Source organism: Pocillopora damicornis, chromosome 13 (assembly GCF_964200805.1).
Source record: "Pocillopora damicornis chromosome 13, jaPocDami1.2, whole genome shotgun sequence".
Classification (NCBI taxonomy): Eukaryota; Metazoa; Cnidaria; class Anthozoa; order Scleractinia; family Pocilloporidae; genus Pocillopora; species Pocillopora damicornis.
Window position 1 is genome coordinate 16,003,248 of NC_142682.1, and position 17,567 is coordinate 16,020,814.

The 17,567-nt window shown below is 37.1% G+C and overlaps 4 protein-coding genes and 1 non-coding gene across 6 annotated transcripts in view; 3 read left to right on the forward strand and 2 right to left on the reverse strand.

The window, feature by feature from the left end:
• The window catches only part of LOC149035695 (uncharacterized), a 6,943-nt gene extending 4,687 nt beyond the window's left edge, over window positions 1-2,256 (forward strand). Inside the window, exon 2 of the mRNA XM_089190937.1 lies at window positions 1-2,256. This exon is cut by the window's left edge and continues 4,371 nt beyond it. Within this exon, the coding sequence (XP_089047063.1) occupies window positions 1-2,116 (2,116 nt within the window). The 3' untranslated portion in view covers window positions 2,117-2,256.
• A 2,603-nt stretch (window positions 2,257-4,859) lies between these two features.
• On the forward strand, window positions 4,860-6,679 carry LOC113684787 (uncharacterized). The gene is made up of 4 exons (XM_027202189.2): window positions 4,860-5,042; window positions 5,194-5,263; window positions 5,968-6,013; window positions 6,191-6,679. Exons 1-4 carry the CDS (start codon window positions 4,904-4,906, stop codon window positions 6,470-6,472), a joined length of 537 nt encoding a protein of 178 aa, XP_027057990.1. The 5' UTR covers window positions 4,860-4,903; the 3' UTR covers window positions 6,473-6,679.
• A 439-nt stretch (window positions 6,680-7,118) lies between these two features.
• On the forward strand, window positions 7,119-11,581 carry LOC113684788 (uncharacterized). The gene is made up of 4 exons (XM_089190938.1): window positions 7,119-7,303; window positions 7,458-7,527; window positions 9,512-9,557; window positions 9,941-11,581. Exons 1-4 carry the CDS (start codon window positions 7,165-7,167, stop codon window positions 10,217-10,219), a joined length of 534 nt encoding a protein of 177 aa, XP_089047064.1. The 5' UTR covers window positions 7,119-7,164; the 3' UTR covers window positions 10,220-11,581.
• LOC113684786 (uncharacterized) lies at window positions 10,251-16,785 on the reverse strand. Of its 2 annotated transcripts, none has more exons than XM_027202188.2 (9): window positions 16,630-16,785; window positions 15,646-15,790; window positions 15,388-15,562; window positions 15,142-15,292; window positions 14,331-14,466; window positions 13,553-13,732; window positions 12,949-13,040; window positions 12,501-12,573; window positions 10,251-12,069 (listed from the first exon to the last, which is right to left on the reverse strand). In XM_027202188.2, exons 1-9 carry the CDS (start codon window positions 16,669-16,671, stop codon window positions 11,969-11,971), a joined length of 1,095 nt encoding a protein of 364 aa, XP_027057989.2. In that variant the 5' UTR covers window positions 16,672-16,785; the 3' UTR covers window positions 10,251-11,968. The 2 variants fall into 2 exon arrangements, with proteins under 2 accessions (XP_027057989.2, XP_027057988.2); XM_027202187.2 differs by lacking the exon at window positions 16,630-16,785 and adding an exon at window positions 15,870-16,017.
• On the reverse strand, window positions 14,861-14,942 carry Trnas-uga (transfer RNA serine (anticodon UGA)). The gene has a single exon. It is a non-coding gene; the product is annotated as a tRNA-Ser (tRNA).
• Window positions 16,786-17,567: the final 782 nt, after the last annotated feature.

The window sequence follows — 17,567 nt, forward strand, 5'->3', positions numbered from 1 at the left end:
CAAGTCGCGAGTGACCCCCCTCAAGCCTGTCACAATTCCACGCCTTGAATTACAAGCCGCGGTGACTTCTGTGAAGATAAGCCAACAGATACGTCAGGAGCTAAGCCTTGATGACGTCCAAGAGTTCTTCTGGTCTGACAGCAAGGTTGTTTTGGCCTACATCGCCAATGAAAGTCGTAGATTCCATGTTTTCGTTGCCAATCGAGTTCAGCTCATTCAAGACTCGACTTCAGTGGATCAGTGGAAATACGTTGAAACTAAGCTAAACCCGGCAGATGACGCCTCCCGCGGTCTCAGTCCAAATGCTCTTGTTACTTCGAAGTGGCCTACGGGACCTGCATTCTTATGGCAGAAGGAGAATGAATGGCCCTTCGATGAGAAAGTTTTACCAGATCCCAGCCAAGTACTGCCATGTGACCCTGAGGTCAGGAAAGTCACCGCTTTAGCTACAATGTCGACGAAGAAGAAGCTGAAGATTACAGACCGTTTGGAGTACTTTTCTGATTGGTTCCGTGCCAGAAGAGCCATTGCCTTAAGTCTTCTGTATCTTCAAAGGCTACGAGAGCAAGCCTTTGCAAAGCACAAGGTCAGCAATAAGAAGGCCATGCTTCAAGTGCAAGATCTTCAAGAAGCAGAGAATGTAATCATCAAGTCCGTCCAGTGTACCGCCTTTCCTGAGGAGCTTAAGTCGTTGAAGTCCTCACAACATGTTAAATCCCTCGAAGACAGATTGGCCGCATCACCAGAGATAAAGTTTAGTCCGAAGCAATCCTCCCTATATAAGCTAGATCCCTTCCTTGACTCGCAGGGAATTCTACGTGTTGGCGGCCGCCTTAGAAATGCTTCACTCCCGTTTGAAGTCAAGTTCCCTGCGATCCTACCTCGAAGAAGCCACGTGACTACCCTCATTATCAGGTACTTTCACGAGAAGATAAAGCATCAAGGGCGGGGCATGACTTTGAATGAGATAAGAGCCAATGGTTACTGGATCGTGGGTGGAACAAGTGCAGTTGGAAGCTACATGTGGAGTTGTGTTGTCTGTAGAAAGATGCGTTCTGCAGTGGTAGAGCAGAAGATGGCAGATCTGCCAGAGGACCGACTAGAACCTGCTCCACCTTTCACATTTTGTGCAGTGGACTACTTTGGCCCCTTTTCCATCAAAGAAGGCAGAAAAGAAATGAAGAGGTACGGAGTTCTGTTCACATGCTTAGCTTCAAGAGCCATTCATTTGGAGACTTCCACTTCACTTGAAACGGATGCCTTTATAAATGCGCTTCGTCGTTTTATATGCCGCAGAGGGCCGATCCGCCAACTACGAAGCGACCAGGGAACGAATTTTGTTGGCGCCAAGCATGAGTTGAAGGCTGCGCTCGCAGAACTCGACCACGAACGCATCAAAGCAGAATTACTTCAGAAGAATTGTGATTGGTTCGCCTTCGCTATGAATGTTCCATCTTCAAGCCACATGGGTGGAGTTTGGGAGCGGCAGATCCGTACGGTCAGAAGTGTCCTGTCCCCACTTCTTCAGAATAATGGCCTACAGCTGGACGACGAGTCGCTTAGAACGTTCATGTGCGAGGTGGAGGCCATCATTAATAGCCGTCCGTTGACAGTCGATCTCTTAAATGACCCAGGTTCGCTGAGCCCCTTGACACCCAACCACTTACTCACAATGAAGACGAAAGTTGTTCTCTCGCCACCTGGAGTTTTTCCGGCAGCCGACAACTTCTGCAGAAAGCGTTGGAGGCGTGTCCAACATTTGGCCAACGAGTTCTGGTCACGATGGCGGAAAGAATACCTGCTTAGCTTACAACAACGTCAGAAGTGGACAATGTCCCGGAAAGATGTGGGTGTGGACGACATCGTTATCATTAAAGATGATAACGCTCCCCGCAGTCGTTGGCAGCTGGCGCGTGTTTGTGCGGTCAACCGAAGTTCTGATGGACGCGTTCGCACGGTGAAGTTAGCTCTAGCAGACGCCTGTCTTGATAAGAAAGGAAGGAGAGTCAAGGAAGTGAAGTTCCTGGAGCGTCCAGTTCAGAAGCTTGTCCTGTTGATGTCTAAAGATGACTATGAGAGCGAATCCCGGGGTGAATCCCAGCCGAGGAGCCATTGACTTTGCTGATCATTTGATAGTTTTAAGCATGAACATTGAGACCTTTTATAATGTTTATTTATCCTTAGCCAATTAGCCTATTTTTAGTGAAACACGTTGGTGTTTCAAGGGAGCCATGTAAATGCGTGACTTTCGAACTTGCGTGACATTTGCGTTACAGTTGGCCTTTGTGTCATTTGATTCCTTTAAATAGTTTTTCTCGCCCGCTTTCATTAATCGCCTGTTCATGTTCGGAGTGCATACAAAGTTAATTTATAAAGTGTGATTTCAAGCCACCGGCGTATAGGGACTGATATGTAAGTTGTTTTCGCTTTTTTGTTGTTTATCTCGTTTCGAGCAAGCTCTTTCGTCCTTATTTGTATGTATATTTTGTGTTTAGCCAGCATTTGGTTCATTTATTAGTTCCTTTATTATGTTAGATTCATTTATGCTGTTAAGTCGCCACGTGTTTGATTGAATACAATCTATTATATAAGCCCCTTTTTTAATTCGTTTACAGTTTACGAGATTGATTAAAGTTATATCCCTGTAATATATTCCCTGGATTTGGTTGGCATTTTTCTCCGGTCACGATTTTCTTGGCATTTCATCGAGCCTTGATGTTCGTTTGCCGCAACAGATATTGTATTTTATGGAAAAGAATCAACAGATTTTATTCACAATTTGTGTCAAACCAAATTTAATGATTGATTAGAACTATTTTATATGAATAGCTGTAATTGAGGATTAATCCATATGAAGTTTTCAAGACAAGAAAAATAAATCAAATTCCTTCCTAATATTACCACACATTGATGTTAATAATTAATCAAAAATATTTTACATGTAAGCCTTAATTAAGCTTCTAAATAAATTTTTATTGAATATTTGAATTTTTAGCTGGGTTTTTTTAATTTAAAGTATTTATTTTATATCATTAGCCTCAAATTTTTGCTTAAAATTCCCAGTAATTCTTAAACATTCCTAAAAATTCCTAAAAATTCCCAAAAATTCCCAGAAATTCAGAGGAATTTTTTAGATTTACAGCTTTTCAGGGAAAGTCATTGGTTCTCTGAGTTGGAATTCCTAGGAATTCCTAGGAATTCCTAGGAATTCCAAGTCCTGTTGGCTATAAACTTGGAATTTCTGGGAATTTCTGGGAATTTCTAGGAATTTCTAGGTTTTTAGAACCAGAGTTGTTATGGTTGGGAATTCCCAGTCCGAATTTACCGTGAAAATTCACACCTTTATTCCTAGGAATTCCAAAAGCCATTTCGCAAGGGGAATGTCCCTTATTGCATTCTCAAAGACTTCATGAAACAAGGATATAAAAATGCCATTTTTAAACAATAATTTATCTTTAGCTTGGAGTAGGATAAGTTGTGTGGAGAAATAATATTCATTCTCATTCTTCCTTGACAGAAATTTTTAATGATTTTCATGCCCAAATTTGTCTTGCTGCTATTTTTATATCAGGAACAATTGGATTAGCAATTTAAATGATCTAAATTTGGCTACAATTAGATTTTTTTTTTACAGAAATAGTGCAATGAGACACTTAAATCAATTGATCTTGAAGATCCAAAATGTACTGCTGACTCTATGTACCTGCTTACCTGTACAAAAGGTAGTTATTGGTAAGATAGCTAACAAGACATATATGTTATGAGTGTATCATTAGGCTAATTTTTTCTGTTTCTAAAAGAACTTTTCTGCTGTTTTAGGAGACAAGAGAAACTTCTAGTCTATTATCAATCTCTACTGGATAAAGATTAAGTCACCACTGATTTTACATACCAATAAAAGAAGAGATATATATATTTTTAGCTTATGAAGTAAAGTCCATCGTCAGAGCTAAGTGTATGGTAGTTTTTCAATTATGCCTGGGTACATTAATATTGTTTTAGTTTCCTTTACTAAAGCAAAGATAAGCTACACTTAGATTTGTGCGAATTTACACTCTAAGAAATTGACAAACCTATAAAAATGTCATAAAACAGTCTTTGCTTCTTCCATTCCTACCTTCCTCCCTTAATTCCAAAACTGTCTTTGAAAATGTTTTGAATCCTGAGAGCATCACAAGCAATGCAATTTACAAGCTGCAGCATCAATACTTTGACTGCTCTTCTTTGCTGAGTTCATTTTGGCTCACAATCAATTCATCTTCTCCAGTGCTATATACCAGCACCTCACCTCATGCCTCTCTATGAGCACTTGCTTGCAGATTTCAAATAAGGTGCATGCATGCTCAATAACCCCCCCCCCCCCCCCATCTAATCTTGAACTCCTTAGAGGCAACCTTAAGTGAACTTTCCTAGTTCCCCATGGCAAATCTCCATACTATGATTCTGTATACATCAACACATTTTGTATCAAGTCAGACTCAGTAGCCTATGTTCAACATGTCAGAAGGCTAGATGGGAAAACTGGGGTGAGGTTTCTCAAAATAAAGAAAAAAAGCAAATTAATTCAAATTATCCATTGTGGTTTGATTTGTTTCTTTTGGCTGTTCTTTTCCTTAGACAATTTTTTCACAGAAATTATATTATCATGACAATTAGACTTAGATTAAACGACGGTTTAGAAATATGAGACGTGCCTCTTTACAAAATAATTTTATCCAGAGAGCTTTTCATCAAGCCTCGCGCAATTTGAAGCCCACATAATTTTATCACGCCATTTTGGCAAACTTCTACAAACCATTACATTTTAGAACTTACTCTTGCGTGACTATAGGGACAGGCTGTTTTAAATCTGACCCACAAGACGTTGCGTGATCATTTCATAGAGAGTGGCCCAAGATTAAACATGGCTGGGCGAATTCTTCCATTTTGGGTAGCAGTTTGGCTCGTTATTTCAAGTATTGTGGTCACGATCGACGCTTTGTTTGTACTTTTACGACCCCACACACTACCAGATGGAAAATGGAACTTCCTTTTTGAACCATGTAAGTATTTTTTGCATCTGTTGATTGCATCCAGGTCACGCAATTTTATCCACGTACGTACTAACGTGGAGTTTTCATTAACTTGTGTTATATCTTCTTCAAATTCCTTTAAAAGTCTGTTTCTGTAACAGTTTTTTGTTTTTTCCTTCAGACAACATTTTCATCGAAGTTGATCCTAGGTACAAAGATCTGAAAGACACATTTGTCATTGGGCAAAGCTTGTAAGTTTTCCACAAATACTGAGGAATGATGGAAGTTTGATAGATAACATTTTCAACCTATGTACAGTTGAAATCAGTAAATACCTGTTAATCAAACTCTTTAATCTGTATGTGTTAAATGCATCTGAGTCTCAAATTCCAAAAAAGTATGTTCGTTTCGTACATTTCTCTCTTTTCAGTTGATTATTGCACGGTTATGATATTTTCATTCTTACTAATAATACACAGTATTTCCTCGAATTCATATGTACCCGGGCGCTTAATTAAAACTTTGGTCAAAAGTGGGGGCGCTTTTGGAAGGTGGGCACCAAATCGTAAGGGTGTGCTTATTTAGTTAGCGCAGCAATAAAACAAAAAATCTAAAGAACAGATATCACACTGAGGAACTCTGCTCTGCAAGCACATGGAGTTAGAAATAACTGGAAATGAAAAAAATACTCTCTTCTACTGATTCCACCCTAGTTAATGCTTAAAAAGTTAGAGATAGAGATTAAGTGGCAATAGAAACAGATTTTACATGTAATTCCCTACTATTGAGGGGGAGGGGGGGGTAGGCTACTTTAGAGGCAAGCTTGTTTGAAATTATGGCCTAGGGGATGGGTGCTTATTAAGAGATGGGTGCTTTGTAGAGTTTGGACCCTTATTCTTGGAAATACAGTAAATACCTTTCACTAAGGTTGTTGTTGTATCTCTTTTTTTGTTAGCATGAATTTGTTGGAGATGTGTCTCAACATCGTCATTTTGACAATGGTGAGTGTATTTATTAGTCACCAAACTGTTACAAAATTAACAAGTAGATTCCATGTTTCTGAGTGTCTGTTTAATTAATAGATCACTAATGACATCAAAATGTAGTTGGTAAGAACCAATGAAATGCGTTTGTAATTCAGCTCATTATATAACTAATTTTATGGTCCCTTTTTGTAGCAAAACAGCAGCAAAGATGGATTGGCAGTGCTGCTTGCCTTCATGGTGAGCACAATGACATTATCCAAGACAGTGTTTTATTTCCTTGTCTCCAGCAAGTTGTGTAGCGGCCATCACTTTCTGAGCCACAATGATTGGAAGACATTAGTTTTTTTATTTATTGTTCCAAATGGTATCTGGATAGTTCTTCCCTTACTCTGTATGGTGGCCACAGGACAAATAATGATTGATCACATGAGAAATGGACAACCATCAGAAGAAAAACATCTGAAATCTCAGTAAATTTCTGCTGAACCATAGCCCCATACATATTATTTTTCATCTTGAAAAATAACAGCTGAGATTGAATAGTAGTTTAGCCTGCAATGCAAGTGGTTGATTGTCAATCAGAGGTAGATTGCACCATGCCACAGGCTACAAATAGTCATGATTGTAAAAAAAATTTCTAAATGACATTTTCACAAAATAAACTATTTCACTTCACAAAAATGACTTCAATCATTTCTACTCTTCATTCTTTACAAGCCTATGATATCTTTTTTTCCATCTCAGCTACCCATGTTTTAAATGGCAAGGGGACTTATGGAAATTCCTCAAACCAAGAGAAATTAATCTTGCCAAAACTGTCCCTCACGATTGAAAGAGCGACTACGAAAGATATGCCTCTCGCAGAATGTGAAACTTGTTGTGCTTTGAGGAGATTCAAGGGCAGATTATGTAAATGAAGGGAATTTAAAAATCACAAGCCTCCTCTTGCTTTGAAAACGCAAAAAATGCCATCTGTTTTACAGGTTCTACCCTTGTACGAAATGTATCGCAGACAGTAAATAAAATTCATAGTTGGATGTTGGAAGTGAAAGTCTGATATCCACTTACCAATCGTGACGTATCGCGTTGCGTGACTAGGTCCAAAACCTTACCCACACTACCTTGCGCAATTTCCCAGGTCCGTTGGATATCGGACCATATCACAGATGGCGGGGCAAAATCTTCCAATTTGGGTCGTTGTCTGGCTCTTTTTCTCAAGTATTATGGTCACAATCGACGCCTTGTTTGTGATTTTGCGACCCCATACACTACCGGGAGGAAAATGGAACTATCTCTTTCTGCATTGTAAGTTGTACTTTAGGACCGAAGTATGACTCAGCTAGAAGTCACGCAAAAAGTAGAAGAAACGATTTGTCTCTGCAAAGTTTTCAGTAGCTTGTTACATAGCCCAGTAGTCTTAGGATCAAATTTAGACATACTTTGATTTTGTTTGTTTCAGATAATATTTACATTCACGTCGACAAAAGATACGCCGATGTAGATGACACTTTTAATTATGGACAAAGCTTGTGAGTTTTTTCAACTACAGTTAGCTTCCCTCGTAGTAAATAATATTGTGAGCTCCCTGATCAGTGATATCAAAATCGCCGTATGAGGCAGCATGGTTTTACTGCTGATGCACTTTAAATATTCTGAGTGTGAATGCTTCTATTCTATAACGGCTGTGTAGGTACCTGTAGGTAAAATAGTTGATCAATATTTTTTCATATCATTAGCACCGCAATTTACAATGAAGAATTATGAAATAATTCAAATAGTACGCGCGCTCTGATTGGCCACAAAACCATTTTACATGAGCGTATGTAAACACGGTTTTCGTTCCTTACATAGCCTAATGTAAACACGCGGGAGGTTGGGAGAACACGAGATAAGCGTAGGAAACCATGACGCGAAGCGGAGTGGTTTCCAGCTTATCAGGTGTTCTCCCAACCTCCCAAGTGATTACATCGGGCTATGTAAACACGGAAACCATTTTACATTTCTTTTATTAAATAACTAATGAAAGAGGAACGAAAACCGTGTTTACATACGCTTATGTAAAATGGTTTTGTGACCAATCAGAGTGCGCGTAGTATTTAAATTATTTTATAAAACATTTTCAGGACATTACTTTCGATATTACTGAATATGTTCCAATGACTTGCAAACATTTCCAAAGACTCTTGAAGATGTTGCAATGAATTTCAAATTCTTCAAATGTACGTAGTGGTGCAAGGCGCCAAACCTGGGGAGACTACATCGAAGTGTTGGCAAGATTACCACGACGACCTTTAGGACTCAAATGCAAAAAACCCACCTGTTACTCCCCCTTGTCTTATCCTGGAAAGGAGATGGTGTACATATAGTGGCTGTTCTTTTACTATATGTCATTCAGTTGATTCTATATTACAAACTGACACAAACTGAACTTGGGTATTGGAGACTAGAGGGGGTATGATCTCTTTCTCAAGAATTTTTTTATTCTTTGTTATTATTAATGGTAATAGGACTGGATGGAATCCAGTTTGGTCTGTAATCATAGGAGTGGTAACAAAATTGGAGAAATGCATCACAGGAGTTCGATTTGTTTATCATGAATATGATTACAGACCAAATTGGAGGACACTAAGTCTTATTACAATTTCCAAGAAACTGAAGAACAATAGCCAAGCTATGAAGGAAAGGAAAAAGTTGCATGAAAGGTTCTAAATGTTTGATTAAAACTACAACTTTGAAAGTGATTGGCTTATTGGACTGTCCGATAACAAACTGTCTGTTAACAACTTGGCAAGTGAATTAGTGGAAAATGAGAGTTTTTTAAAACCAATCACAATTTAGGAAATTGTAATTTTTATTATTATTGTTATAGGCTCTTTTGAACAGTTCTATTGACTAAATGCTGTGTTATTGTATTTGTGGTATCAAGAGAGACAGTGACTGATTTCAGTTCCCTCTTCAGGGTGCAAAATTAATTTTTTTCTGATAGCCACTTGGCTCCTAAATTCTTCAAAATGGTAGCCAATTCAAGAAAAGTTGGTCTCCATTTTCCAAGACAAACATAACCATTTTTACGCTGTCAGCATTCTAGACAGACCCTCAAAAATTAAGTTAGGGAAAAGATCTTCAAAGTGCTACAAAGTGGACACTAGGATGGATGATATTCAATGTTCAGGCTCACCTAAATCCAAGATGGCTTCTATTTATTGATAGAGATGCAAATTGTGCTGCATTTTGGAAACAAACTTAAAGAGGAAGTTTGCAGTGGATTTATAATTTTAATTCACTATATCTCTTGGAATGGTTATGATAAAAAATTCTAGTTGCCAATTTGGCAACTAATTTTCAGAGTTTGGTCACCAAAGTGAAAAATTTAGTTGCATTGGCACCTATATTAGATGCAATTTCAAGCCCTGCTCTTTCTAATTCTCCAGATCCACCCCAGTTGGATTCTTTTATTTCAGATTCAACTCACCATCTTCCTCATGACATATCTTTCTTTTACTCTTGTCTCAGCATGAACCTGGTGGAAATGTGTCTCAATGTCATTTCTCTAATAATGGTGAGTGGTTTTGCAGTTGTCTCTCACTCATAACAAACAAATAAGGTGTTTCTTTATCTAGTGATAAAGCTCCAAATTTTCCATAACCATACCCTTTGAACCCTACCAATCAGTATGCACACTCTCCATAGTATTGTCTATACATGTCTATATTGTCTAGAATGTGTTCAGTTTTTGGTCATATTCTGAATTCTCATGACCTTAATATGTGATTAAGGGGTGATATTGTAAGGAGAAATTAGATGCTAATAACTCTGAGAAGTTAAGAAACTGAGGAGAAAGGGGGTGCTTACTGAGAGGTGCTTATTTGCTATACTGGCAGTGGGATGGAGGCAATTTTGGGGGGAAAAGTTACATCCATGAAACTTTTTCTTCTTTTTTAGTATAACAGGGGAAAAGTTGGACTATCAGTGCTGGTTGCCTTCATGGTGAGCACAATGACATTTTCCAAAACAGTATTCTACTTCCTCGTCTCTAGTGAGTTGTGTGGTGGACAACACTTTGTGAACCACAATGACTGGAAGTCTGCAGTGTTTTTATACATTATTCCAAATGGAATCTGGATACTTGTTCCCTTTCTCTGTATGGTGACCCTAGGAAATATCATTGTAGATTGTGCAGGAAATGGACAACCAACAGGGAAGAAAACAAAATCTTATTAAGTAGGAATTTTTAAATTGATCATATCATTGATTTGTGTGGTAATTCTTTATTAACCATTTACTCCCAAGATCTGCTTATCAATTCTCTCCTCTACCTGCTACATATTTCTTAGTAAATCAGTTTCAAGAATTTGGTGTTAGATCAAGATAACAACATATACCTGATTAGTTTGAGTATTCTTATCACCTGTTTGCTGGATAATGTATGGCTATTAAAGGGAGAAGTTACATTTTAATCACTGCTGGGAGTTAAAGAGTTAAACATGGTGGAACCCTGAACAAAGGTAACAGGGAAAGTTAAAGTAAACTTTTCATAGCCACAACAGATTGTATCCCATTAGTAAAGGTGAACTCTGACCTGAGGTGTCTAATGGAAAAGGTTCCATTGTATAAGGGTGAACAACATTCCCCTAACTTGGAAAGTAAGGAATATGCCTTTGTTTGTAACCAATGTTCAGAAGAATAGGCATGTGCACAGCATAAGCTTAGAGATTTTGGGAAAAAGGTCTGTGAGTGCTCCCAATAGAAGTCCACAGCACAACCTGCCAATTAGAACTATGGACAATCTACAACTAGAGCTATGCAAGACTCATGGCAGGCTAGGCTGTTTCACCAGGTCAATAGTGACAAACTTCCTGCCTAATGCTGGGACAGGAATGTCAAAATGTAATGCTTCTGCACAATGAGGATGTTAAAATTAATGTGCTAGAGTACTTGGCTCGATTGTATGAAGGGCCAATAAAGCTATCCAACACAAAATAAATAAATGAATAAATCTCTATCCAACTGGTAAGTGATGGCAAAATGTATAGCATTACCCACTGGGTAGAGATTTATCCTGTGGGTGGCATTATCCGACCTTCAATCAACCACAACCTTATATATTGGGGGTAAATAGGATAAGTCGATAATAAATAGGAACATCATCATTTGTCAATACCATTCCTTTTTGGCATACAGGGGAAAGAAATTTGTTAAGAAATTTGCAAAGTAAATGTACTTGAAGTTCACATTAAATGACAAGTATGCTTTACTGCTTCAACAGTTGACACCATTTTGTAGTCATGCGACATTAATAGCACTATTAATGTTCAAGAGCTTCAAATTGTAAAATTAACTTAATTTAGTGTATGTTTAAGCACTCAAGACAAAGGTTTATTTTTTTGGTGAGTGACACCATAACTTATGAAGTCATAGTTGTCTTGTGATGTAAGTAAGAATCTCTTAAAACTATGGAACATCAAATACAATTATACTATGTTCACTGCTAAGCACAGAGAAATGTTCATAAAGTTCATGATTTCCTCTTGTTTTAAATAATGAAAAATCAATAAATATTTTCCCTTTATTTTTTATGACAAAGTTTTCTCTCTCTACAGATATACATCTTAGTTTGTTAAATTAATGATCGGTATATCAGCCATAATGAAAGAACTCTCCCAATTAACTGATTAAGATAGATAAAAAAGCTGCAAAGTCTTTCTGCAACAACAACTTTGTTGTCTCTTGTTTATCACTGTATCACCTTGTTTTCAGATTGTCAGTAATTTTCCTGGACTGTAAGGAAAAAAATATAGTGCAGACGTGACTATTTACATTCAAAGTGACTTTGACAATGAAGAAGTTTTATCATTGTTTTCAACAATTGCAGTGGATTTAAAAGATGAGTGAACGATTGTTGTATTGGAATATATTAACAAACATTTTCCAGATTTCAGCAATGCATGGCTTCTCCCTTGTGAAATGGTTTCACACGGGACCTGTCCATTGTGAAAGCCACTGTGGGTCACGATTCTCTCGCCTGTCTTTTGTTGCTAAGCTCTGTAATTTTTGCATCAAACTTTCCCTTTCTGTTTAGGAGATAGAGAGTACAAAAGTTTGTGATCAATTGTCATCAGTAAATCATGAGAAAAAGATTTGATAAAAAAATATATTTGAAATTAACTTTCCAAATGAAAGTATTTGCCATTAAGATGAAGTGTGATTCATTTGGAGGGTTATTTGGAAAAAAACAAGATTAAATTATAAAATAATAATTATAAAATTATACTAAAATTATAATTGACTTCCTAAAATTAATGTTCTTCTCCTAATTAGTTGCCTTATTTTTCCTCAGTCTATGACTATTGTTTTTTTTAACAATCTACTATTCTTGTTTCTAAGATTTTTCTTATTTGGATAACATTTGTCATTAACAACTTTCTCATGAAAATTGAACAGTATATGAACTTTGACTTTCTCTATTTCTTTTTTTCAAGCAAATTGTTTGGCAGACTCTTACCATGTGGCTTTGCAGTTTTTAAATACTCATCCAATCTTGGAATTTCTGCATACTGGTCATTTTTAGATCTTTCCTAAAAAATGACAATAATGATCAGACCCAAGATCAGATCAACCTTGAACAACTTTTTTCAGATGCAAATCATTCAACAGTTACTCTCAAGCTCCTTGGGTGTCTATGTCATCCCATCCCAATGCATCCCAGATGGGGGATATTTCTATAGGAAGTTCTGTAATAATCTTCAGGGCTCCTACAATTATAGTTATTTATAAATTGCATTATTTTCAACTTTCTTGATAAAATGCTTAGTTTATTTTGTTTGTTTGTTTTTTTAAAATTTTTTTTGGTTCATAAGAAGCACTTCAAATTTTGGTTTAAAAAAATTGAACTTCTTGCCTGTATTTGCTTACTGTGTGATGATTTTGTCATTGGTTTTAATTACACTGACCTTAAGAACAGCAGACTTGTCAACATAATCTCTTGAGTAATGTGTTTGTCCATAAAGATGCATTTGGGGAGAATTGTAGGATACTGTAGGAACTTGAGAAGTAATAAGGAAAGAATCAAATCTTTAATCAATGATCTTTACATCAAGTATGATTTTACCATTCTACTGAACAAAAATAAAAGAAACAATGGTGATGTTTATAATTAGTAATAATATTTTAAAGGCACATTGTTTATGAATGACAGACATTAAATTTGTGTCTTTAATTAAAGTCCATGTTTTGAGTTGTAATTTTTTCAACAAATAAATTCTTGTTCTGTTATATGTTGTGTTACTCCTGTGCCAATCGAGCTTTGGGGGATTTTAGTGAAGTTGTGTCATGTGCTTGCACATTCTTGTTTCACCTTAAAAATTTGCTAAAATAAACATGGTTATGCTGCTGGAGATGGCCTCATCTTTAAGAATCTTAACCTCCACTATCTATGGAAGGAGACTAATGGACCAAAACAATTCTGTTCTTTTAAATTACAAAAGTATCTAAAGTTAATTCCACTGCTATCAAGGAAAATTATCAAAAGACAACATAATGCTTTCTCTGACCTACCTGCACCCACAGCTGGCTTATACTTGTTCCTGTTACACCCAAAACGTGTAAAGTTTGCTGATAATGTATGCCTTACAACAGGTACCTGATAACTGTACCGGGAGGTGGAGTCCAATGTATGGGGAGGTTTGTACAGAGAGGGAGTAAGATTTCCCTCAAACACAGTACAAACATTCACCCCTTTAAAAAAAAAAAAAAAGACAAAAAGCTGTTATCCTTTGTCAAGAAATGCAATATTGGTTCCAAAACATTTGAAACAGGTAGTAAAACTTTGTTGAGAATTAAATTAATTCAATAAACTTAGCAATTAATGATGTTGAGCAGTCTGTGTTTAAATTTAGATAAAAATTAGTTTGGTTTACCAAAAATATACTGTGGGTCATTAGCAACACAAGAAATTAAAATAATAAAACCCATGGCCAGCATATATCCTCCAAGAAATATTGTTCCCTTCTCTTTAAAACAATAAGGAGTTGGTTATCATTTTCTATTGATCCCAGGACTTTTTCTGCCAAAAACTTTTTCAAAAATATACCACAAAAAATTAAAATCAACCTCATTTACAAAATTACAGATCTTAGGCAAGAAAAGAAGGGATTAGTTACACGTAATATTTGCTGCATTTTTTCCTTGCGTTACTGCTTATATACTACCTCAGACATCCTCATGATCTGATTAAAATTTCATGACTCACCCAATTATTACATCATTTCCAGGAACAGACATAATTGACGGCAAGAAGCCATAGAGCTAATTAGAACTATTGGTTTGGCCTTACCTTGTGGAATTCCTGTGTAATCACTGTGATAAGTAGATTTAAGCTCATCTTTACACACTTCATTCATTACTTCTGGGTCAATATCTTCAGCAGGGACTGATGGAAAACGGCCTGAGAATTTCCATGTCATGAATGCCTATGGAATTGAGATCACAACAATAAATCGTGGAAAAATTGTAAGACTTACAAACTTACTTCTAGAATTTTAAGCTCGTTTTAACACTTTTGGCGAAATTTTTTTTTGTTTGTACAGAAAAACTCGCAAATTAATTGAAGAGTTTCCCTTCCTGTACATTTTAGTTGTTATCGAGATAAATTCTCCTATCCAAACATCATTCTGCTGGACAGTCAGACTATCAAAGTATATTTCGTTAAGCTAATCATACTGAAAAACTAGTTATTCCTAATTACAATAGTTAAAAAACATGCTGAAAATATGGTAGCTGCAGTTAAATCACGCAAGTTGTCTTTGTAAATATGAGTGAAAATTTTCGATTCGTAAAAAAAAAAAAAAAAAGGATAATATCATTCGCTGCGAGCAGGATTCGAACCTACGCACGGAGACCGTATTGGATTTCAAGTCCAACGCCTTAACCACTCGGCCATCGCAGCTAGACCCCTCAATGAGGGGTTAAAGAACTTAACTATTACTTCGAAGGCTAATGGTGGACATTTATTCATTAGAGAACACCTTTAAAATGAAAATTATCACGCAAATAAGCGTTTACACTTGGTATAATCACAACTGTATTGATTTCAAATGTTTCTAGCTATTTGTCACTCTTAACTTAAAGTAATCTCCCATCCCTACCTCGGAGGGGTGTGGATTATTCCTTCTGTTACCAGACGAGCTACCTGTGCGAATCCCTTCTTCTTTTTTTGTATTCTTTGTATTAAAATCAGCCTGATATGTTGTGGAGTTGTTGTTACTTCTACTTGGAAATATCTTGGAAGTCCTTGGTCTGCGTGAAAAGAAAGAACGATAAAACTAAATGAGGTTCACATTCCGTTGCTAGGATGCCGCAAATCATACACATAAAAATGAAAATCCCTCTACCTTGCATTCTCTGCCGGCGGACCAAAAGTTGCTCCGAATTCCCTTTTATTGGTTGTCATGTAGAACAACTCCGGGTTTTTTGTATAGCTTGGTTTGCAGTTCTCGGGGAAACGAGCGCATCGTGGCGGCACGCTTCGTGGTCGCGCGGGAGGTACCGGAGTCCGCGATCGAGGGGCTGTTTGCGAACAATAATAACAACAAATTAGGTTAATAAATTCTCTTTGACACTCTGAAGTTATCACTCTAAGAACTTCGCACCTCTTGAATACCACATTGCTGGATCTGGTGATACTCCAATCTTCTCCATGAGTTCTACACACCTCTCTTTATCAGCCTGAGTTCCCGAAGGAAAATACCTCGCAATGTTGTAAGCGAAGCCGGGTGTTACGACAGATTCGTCCAGCTGCAGAAAATTTAACGTGATGTAGTCAGTTTTAGTGATCAAGCCTACTGAAACTTGTCTTAAATTTAATCTGTTTTACCTGCAAAGTTTGATCTTCGCTCCAAGCGCGCATGGGAGGATGCGGGATGGGACACCCAATTTGACGCGGCGCCATTGTTGAAGTCATAACTCGGTCGTGGTGAAAAGCGGAAGTGGTACGGAAATGTTTCAACACCGGAAGTGACGGTTTTCGCTAATTACGGCAAATAAACATTGTAATTTCCTCATCTTCGTTCTTTCCAAATTTTATTCTTAGTTTTGGATTTATGGCATGATATTAAGCTGTATCACGTCAAACGCTTGATAAAAGATAGTAGTAAACATCCGTCGAAAGTTAACTTTCATATATTTTGTCCGTCGAAACTTATAACCAACATTAATTGCTGTTTCATAATCCATAACATGATTTTCCAGTTCTCAATAAAATAAATACCATAAAAGAAAGCAAGAAAATGGATAAAACTTCAATTTTTATTTGCACTTTGCAGCCGATGTGTTTCCGTTTTCTTTCGTCTTTGAATTAGATATTATTTCGCAGACAGCTGTGTGCATTCACGAACCTTACTTTTCATGACCTTTCCTTGGAACTTCATTTTGCAACTCTTATCAAACCATACAAGTTTCTTTAAAAGCCTTTGCAGTTAATTGTAGAGATAAAGATACTTTCTGACTCTAACAGAAGCTATAGAACTACTTGAAGCACGACTTACACGTTGCTATGCAAATTGTGCAGGTGTAATTAAAAAGATCTCGCGCTTATACAGGGAAAAAGTGCGGAAAATGCTTTTGTTTGTACTTACTTTGGGCAAAACGCATGTACGCGAATCTTTCACTTGTGTCATGCTCGCTCCGCAAAGAACAGAAAGAGCCAAAAAAATATTTGAATCGTGTCAAGAATGTTTGGGTTTGAAAAGAAGCCAGCTATATCACTACGCAGAGCGCTTGACCGCAGAGACAGTAGAATCTGATTGGCTTAGACATCCATACAGACTGTGGGAAGCTGCTTCTTTAGTCCGGCGTAATTAAGTGTAATATTTATAGAATGTTTATCAAGAAACCCGCTGTTAGTATTGTAACGAAATGCAAAAGAAATTCGGCAAGGACGTTTCTTTAATCATCTGGAAGGAATAAAGTAAGTCTTTTACAGTACAAAATATGTAATTTTATGCTTGCTGAGTATGAATGTGTTATGTAAACGCCAAAATGACGAACATACCTGCTAAATAATTAGCTTGTGGCAAACAATTATTCCGCCTCCTTTCATAGGAAAATGAAGCTTCATCAATAGTGGGAAATAAAAGTGAATTGAAAAAATTATGTAAAATGATCCAAGCCCTATGCATCTCTTTATAGGAGAGGAAGTAGCGCAAGACCGCTATCAGAAGGGGTAGGGGAAGGGAGGGCGTGTAGAGCAGAAAAAATTATGAGTCGTCTTGAATAGAGCAATTAAATTTTCTTTCAAGCCATCAAATGCAAATCTTTTGTGTGTAGGGGGCCACAAAACACAGAGTTATGATCAAATGTCACTTCTTTTGTTGCAGGTTGGAAGACTCTGATGTGCTCAACTGTTGTCAGGGGGAGACAGTGGAGGGGATAAATGAAATAGAAAGGGGGTTGAATGGAACAGAGGAGGGTTAGATGAAAGACATACACAAAATTAGTGCAGGAGTAAGCCTTGTTATAAAGAAATAATAGGGAAGGAATTTAACCTACTCTACACCTTCTTCAAGCTGACCAA

Excerpts from the sequence above, each read along its gene's own strand:
- LOC113684787 (XM_027202189.2), top strand. The coding sequence starts at position 4,904 with ATGGCTGGGCGAATTCTTCCATTTTGGGTAGCAGTTTGGCTCGTTATT. Across the intron at positions 5,043-5,193 it reads GAACTTCCTTTTTGAACCAT|ACAACATTTTCATCGAAGTT; the intron begins GTAAGTATTTTT and ends TTTTTCCTTCAG. Across the intron at positions 5,264-5,967 it reads TTTGTCATTGGGCAAAGCTT|CATGAATTTGTTGGAGATGT; the intron begins GTAAGTTTTCCA and ends TTTTTTTGTTAG.
- LOC113684788 (XM_089190938.1), top strand. The coding sequence starts at position 7,165 with ATGGCGGGGCAAAATCTTCCAATTTGGGTCGTTGTCTGGCTCTTTTTC. Across the intron at positions 7,528-9,511 it reads TTTAATTATGGACAAAGCTT|CATGAACCTGGTGGAAATGT; the intron begins GTGAGTTTTTTC and ends CTCTTGTCTCAG. Across the intron at positions 9,558-9,940 it reads ATGTCATTTCTCTAATAATG|TATAACAGGGGAAAAGTTGG; the intron begins GTGAGTGGTTTT and ends CTTCTTTTTTAG.
- LOC113684786 (XM_027202187.2), bottom strand. The coding sequence starts at position 15,956 with ATGACTTCAACAATGGCGCCGCGTCAAATTGGGTGTCCCATCCCGCAT. Across the intron at positions 15,791-15,869 it reads GCGAAGATCAAACTTTGCAG|CTGGACGAATCTGTCGTAAC; the intron begins GTAAAACAGATT and ends AATTTTCTGCAG. Across the intron at positions 15,293-15,387 it reads CCGCCGGCAGAGAATGCAAG|ACCAAGGACTTCCAAGATAT; the intron begins GTAGAGGGATTT and ends CTTTTCACGCAG.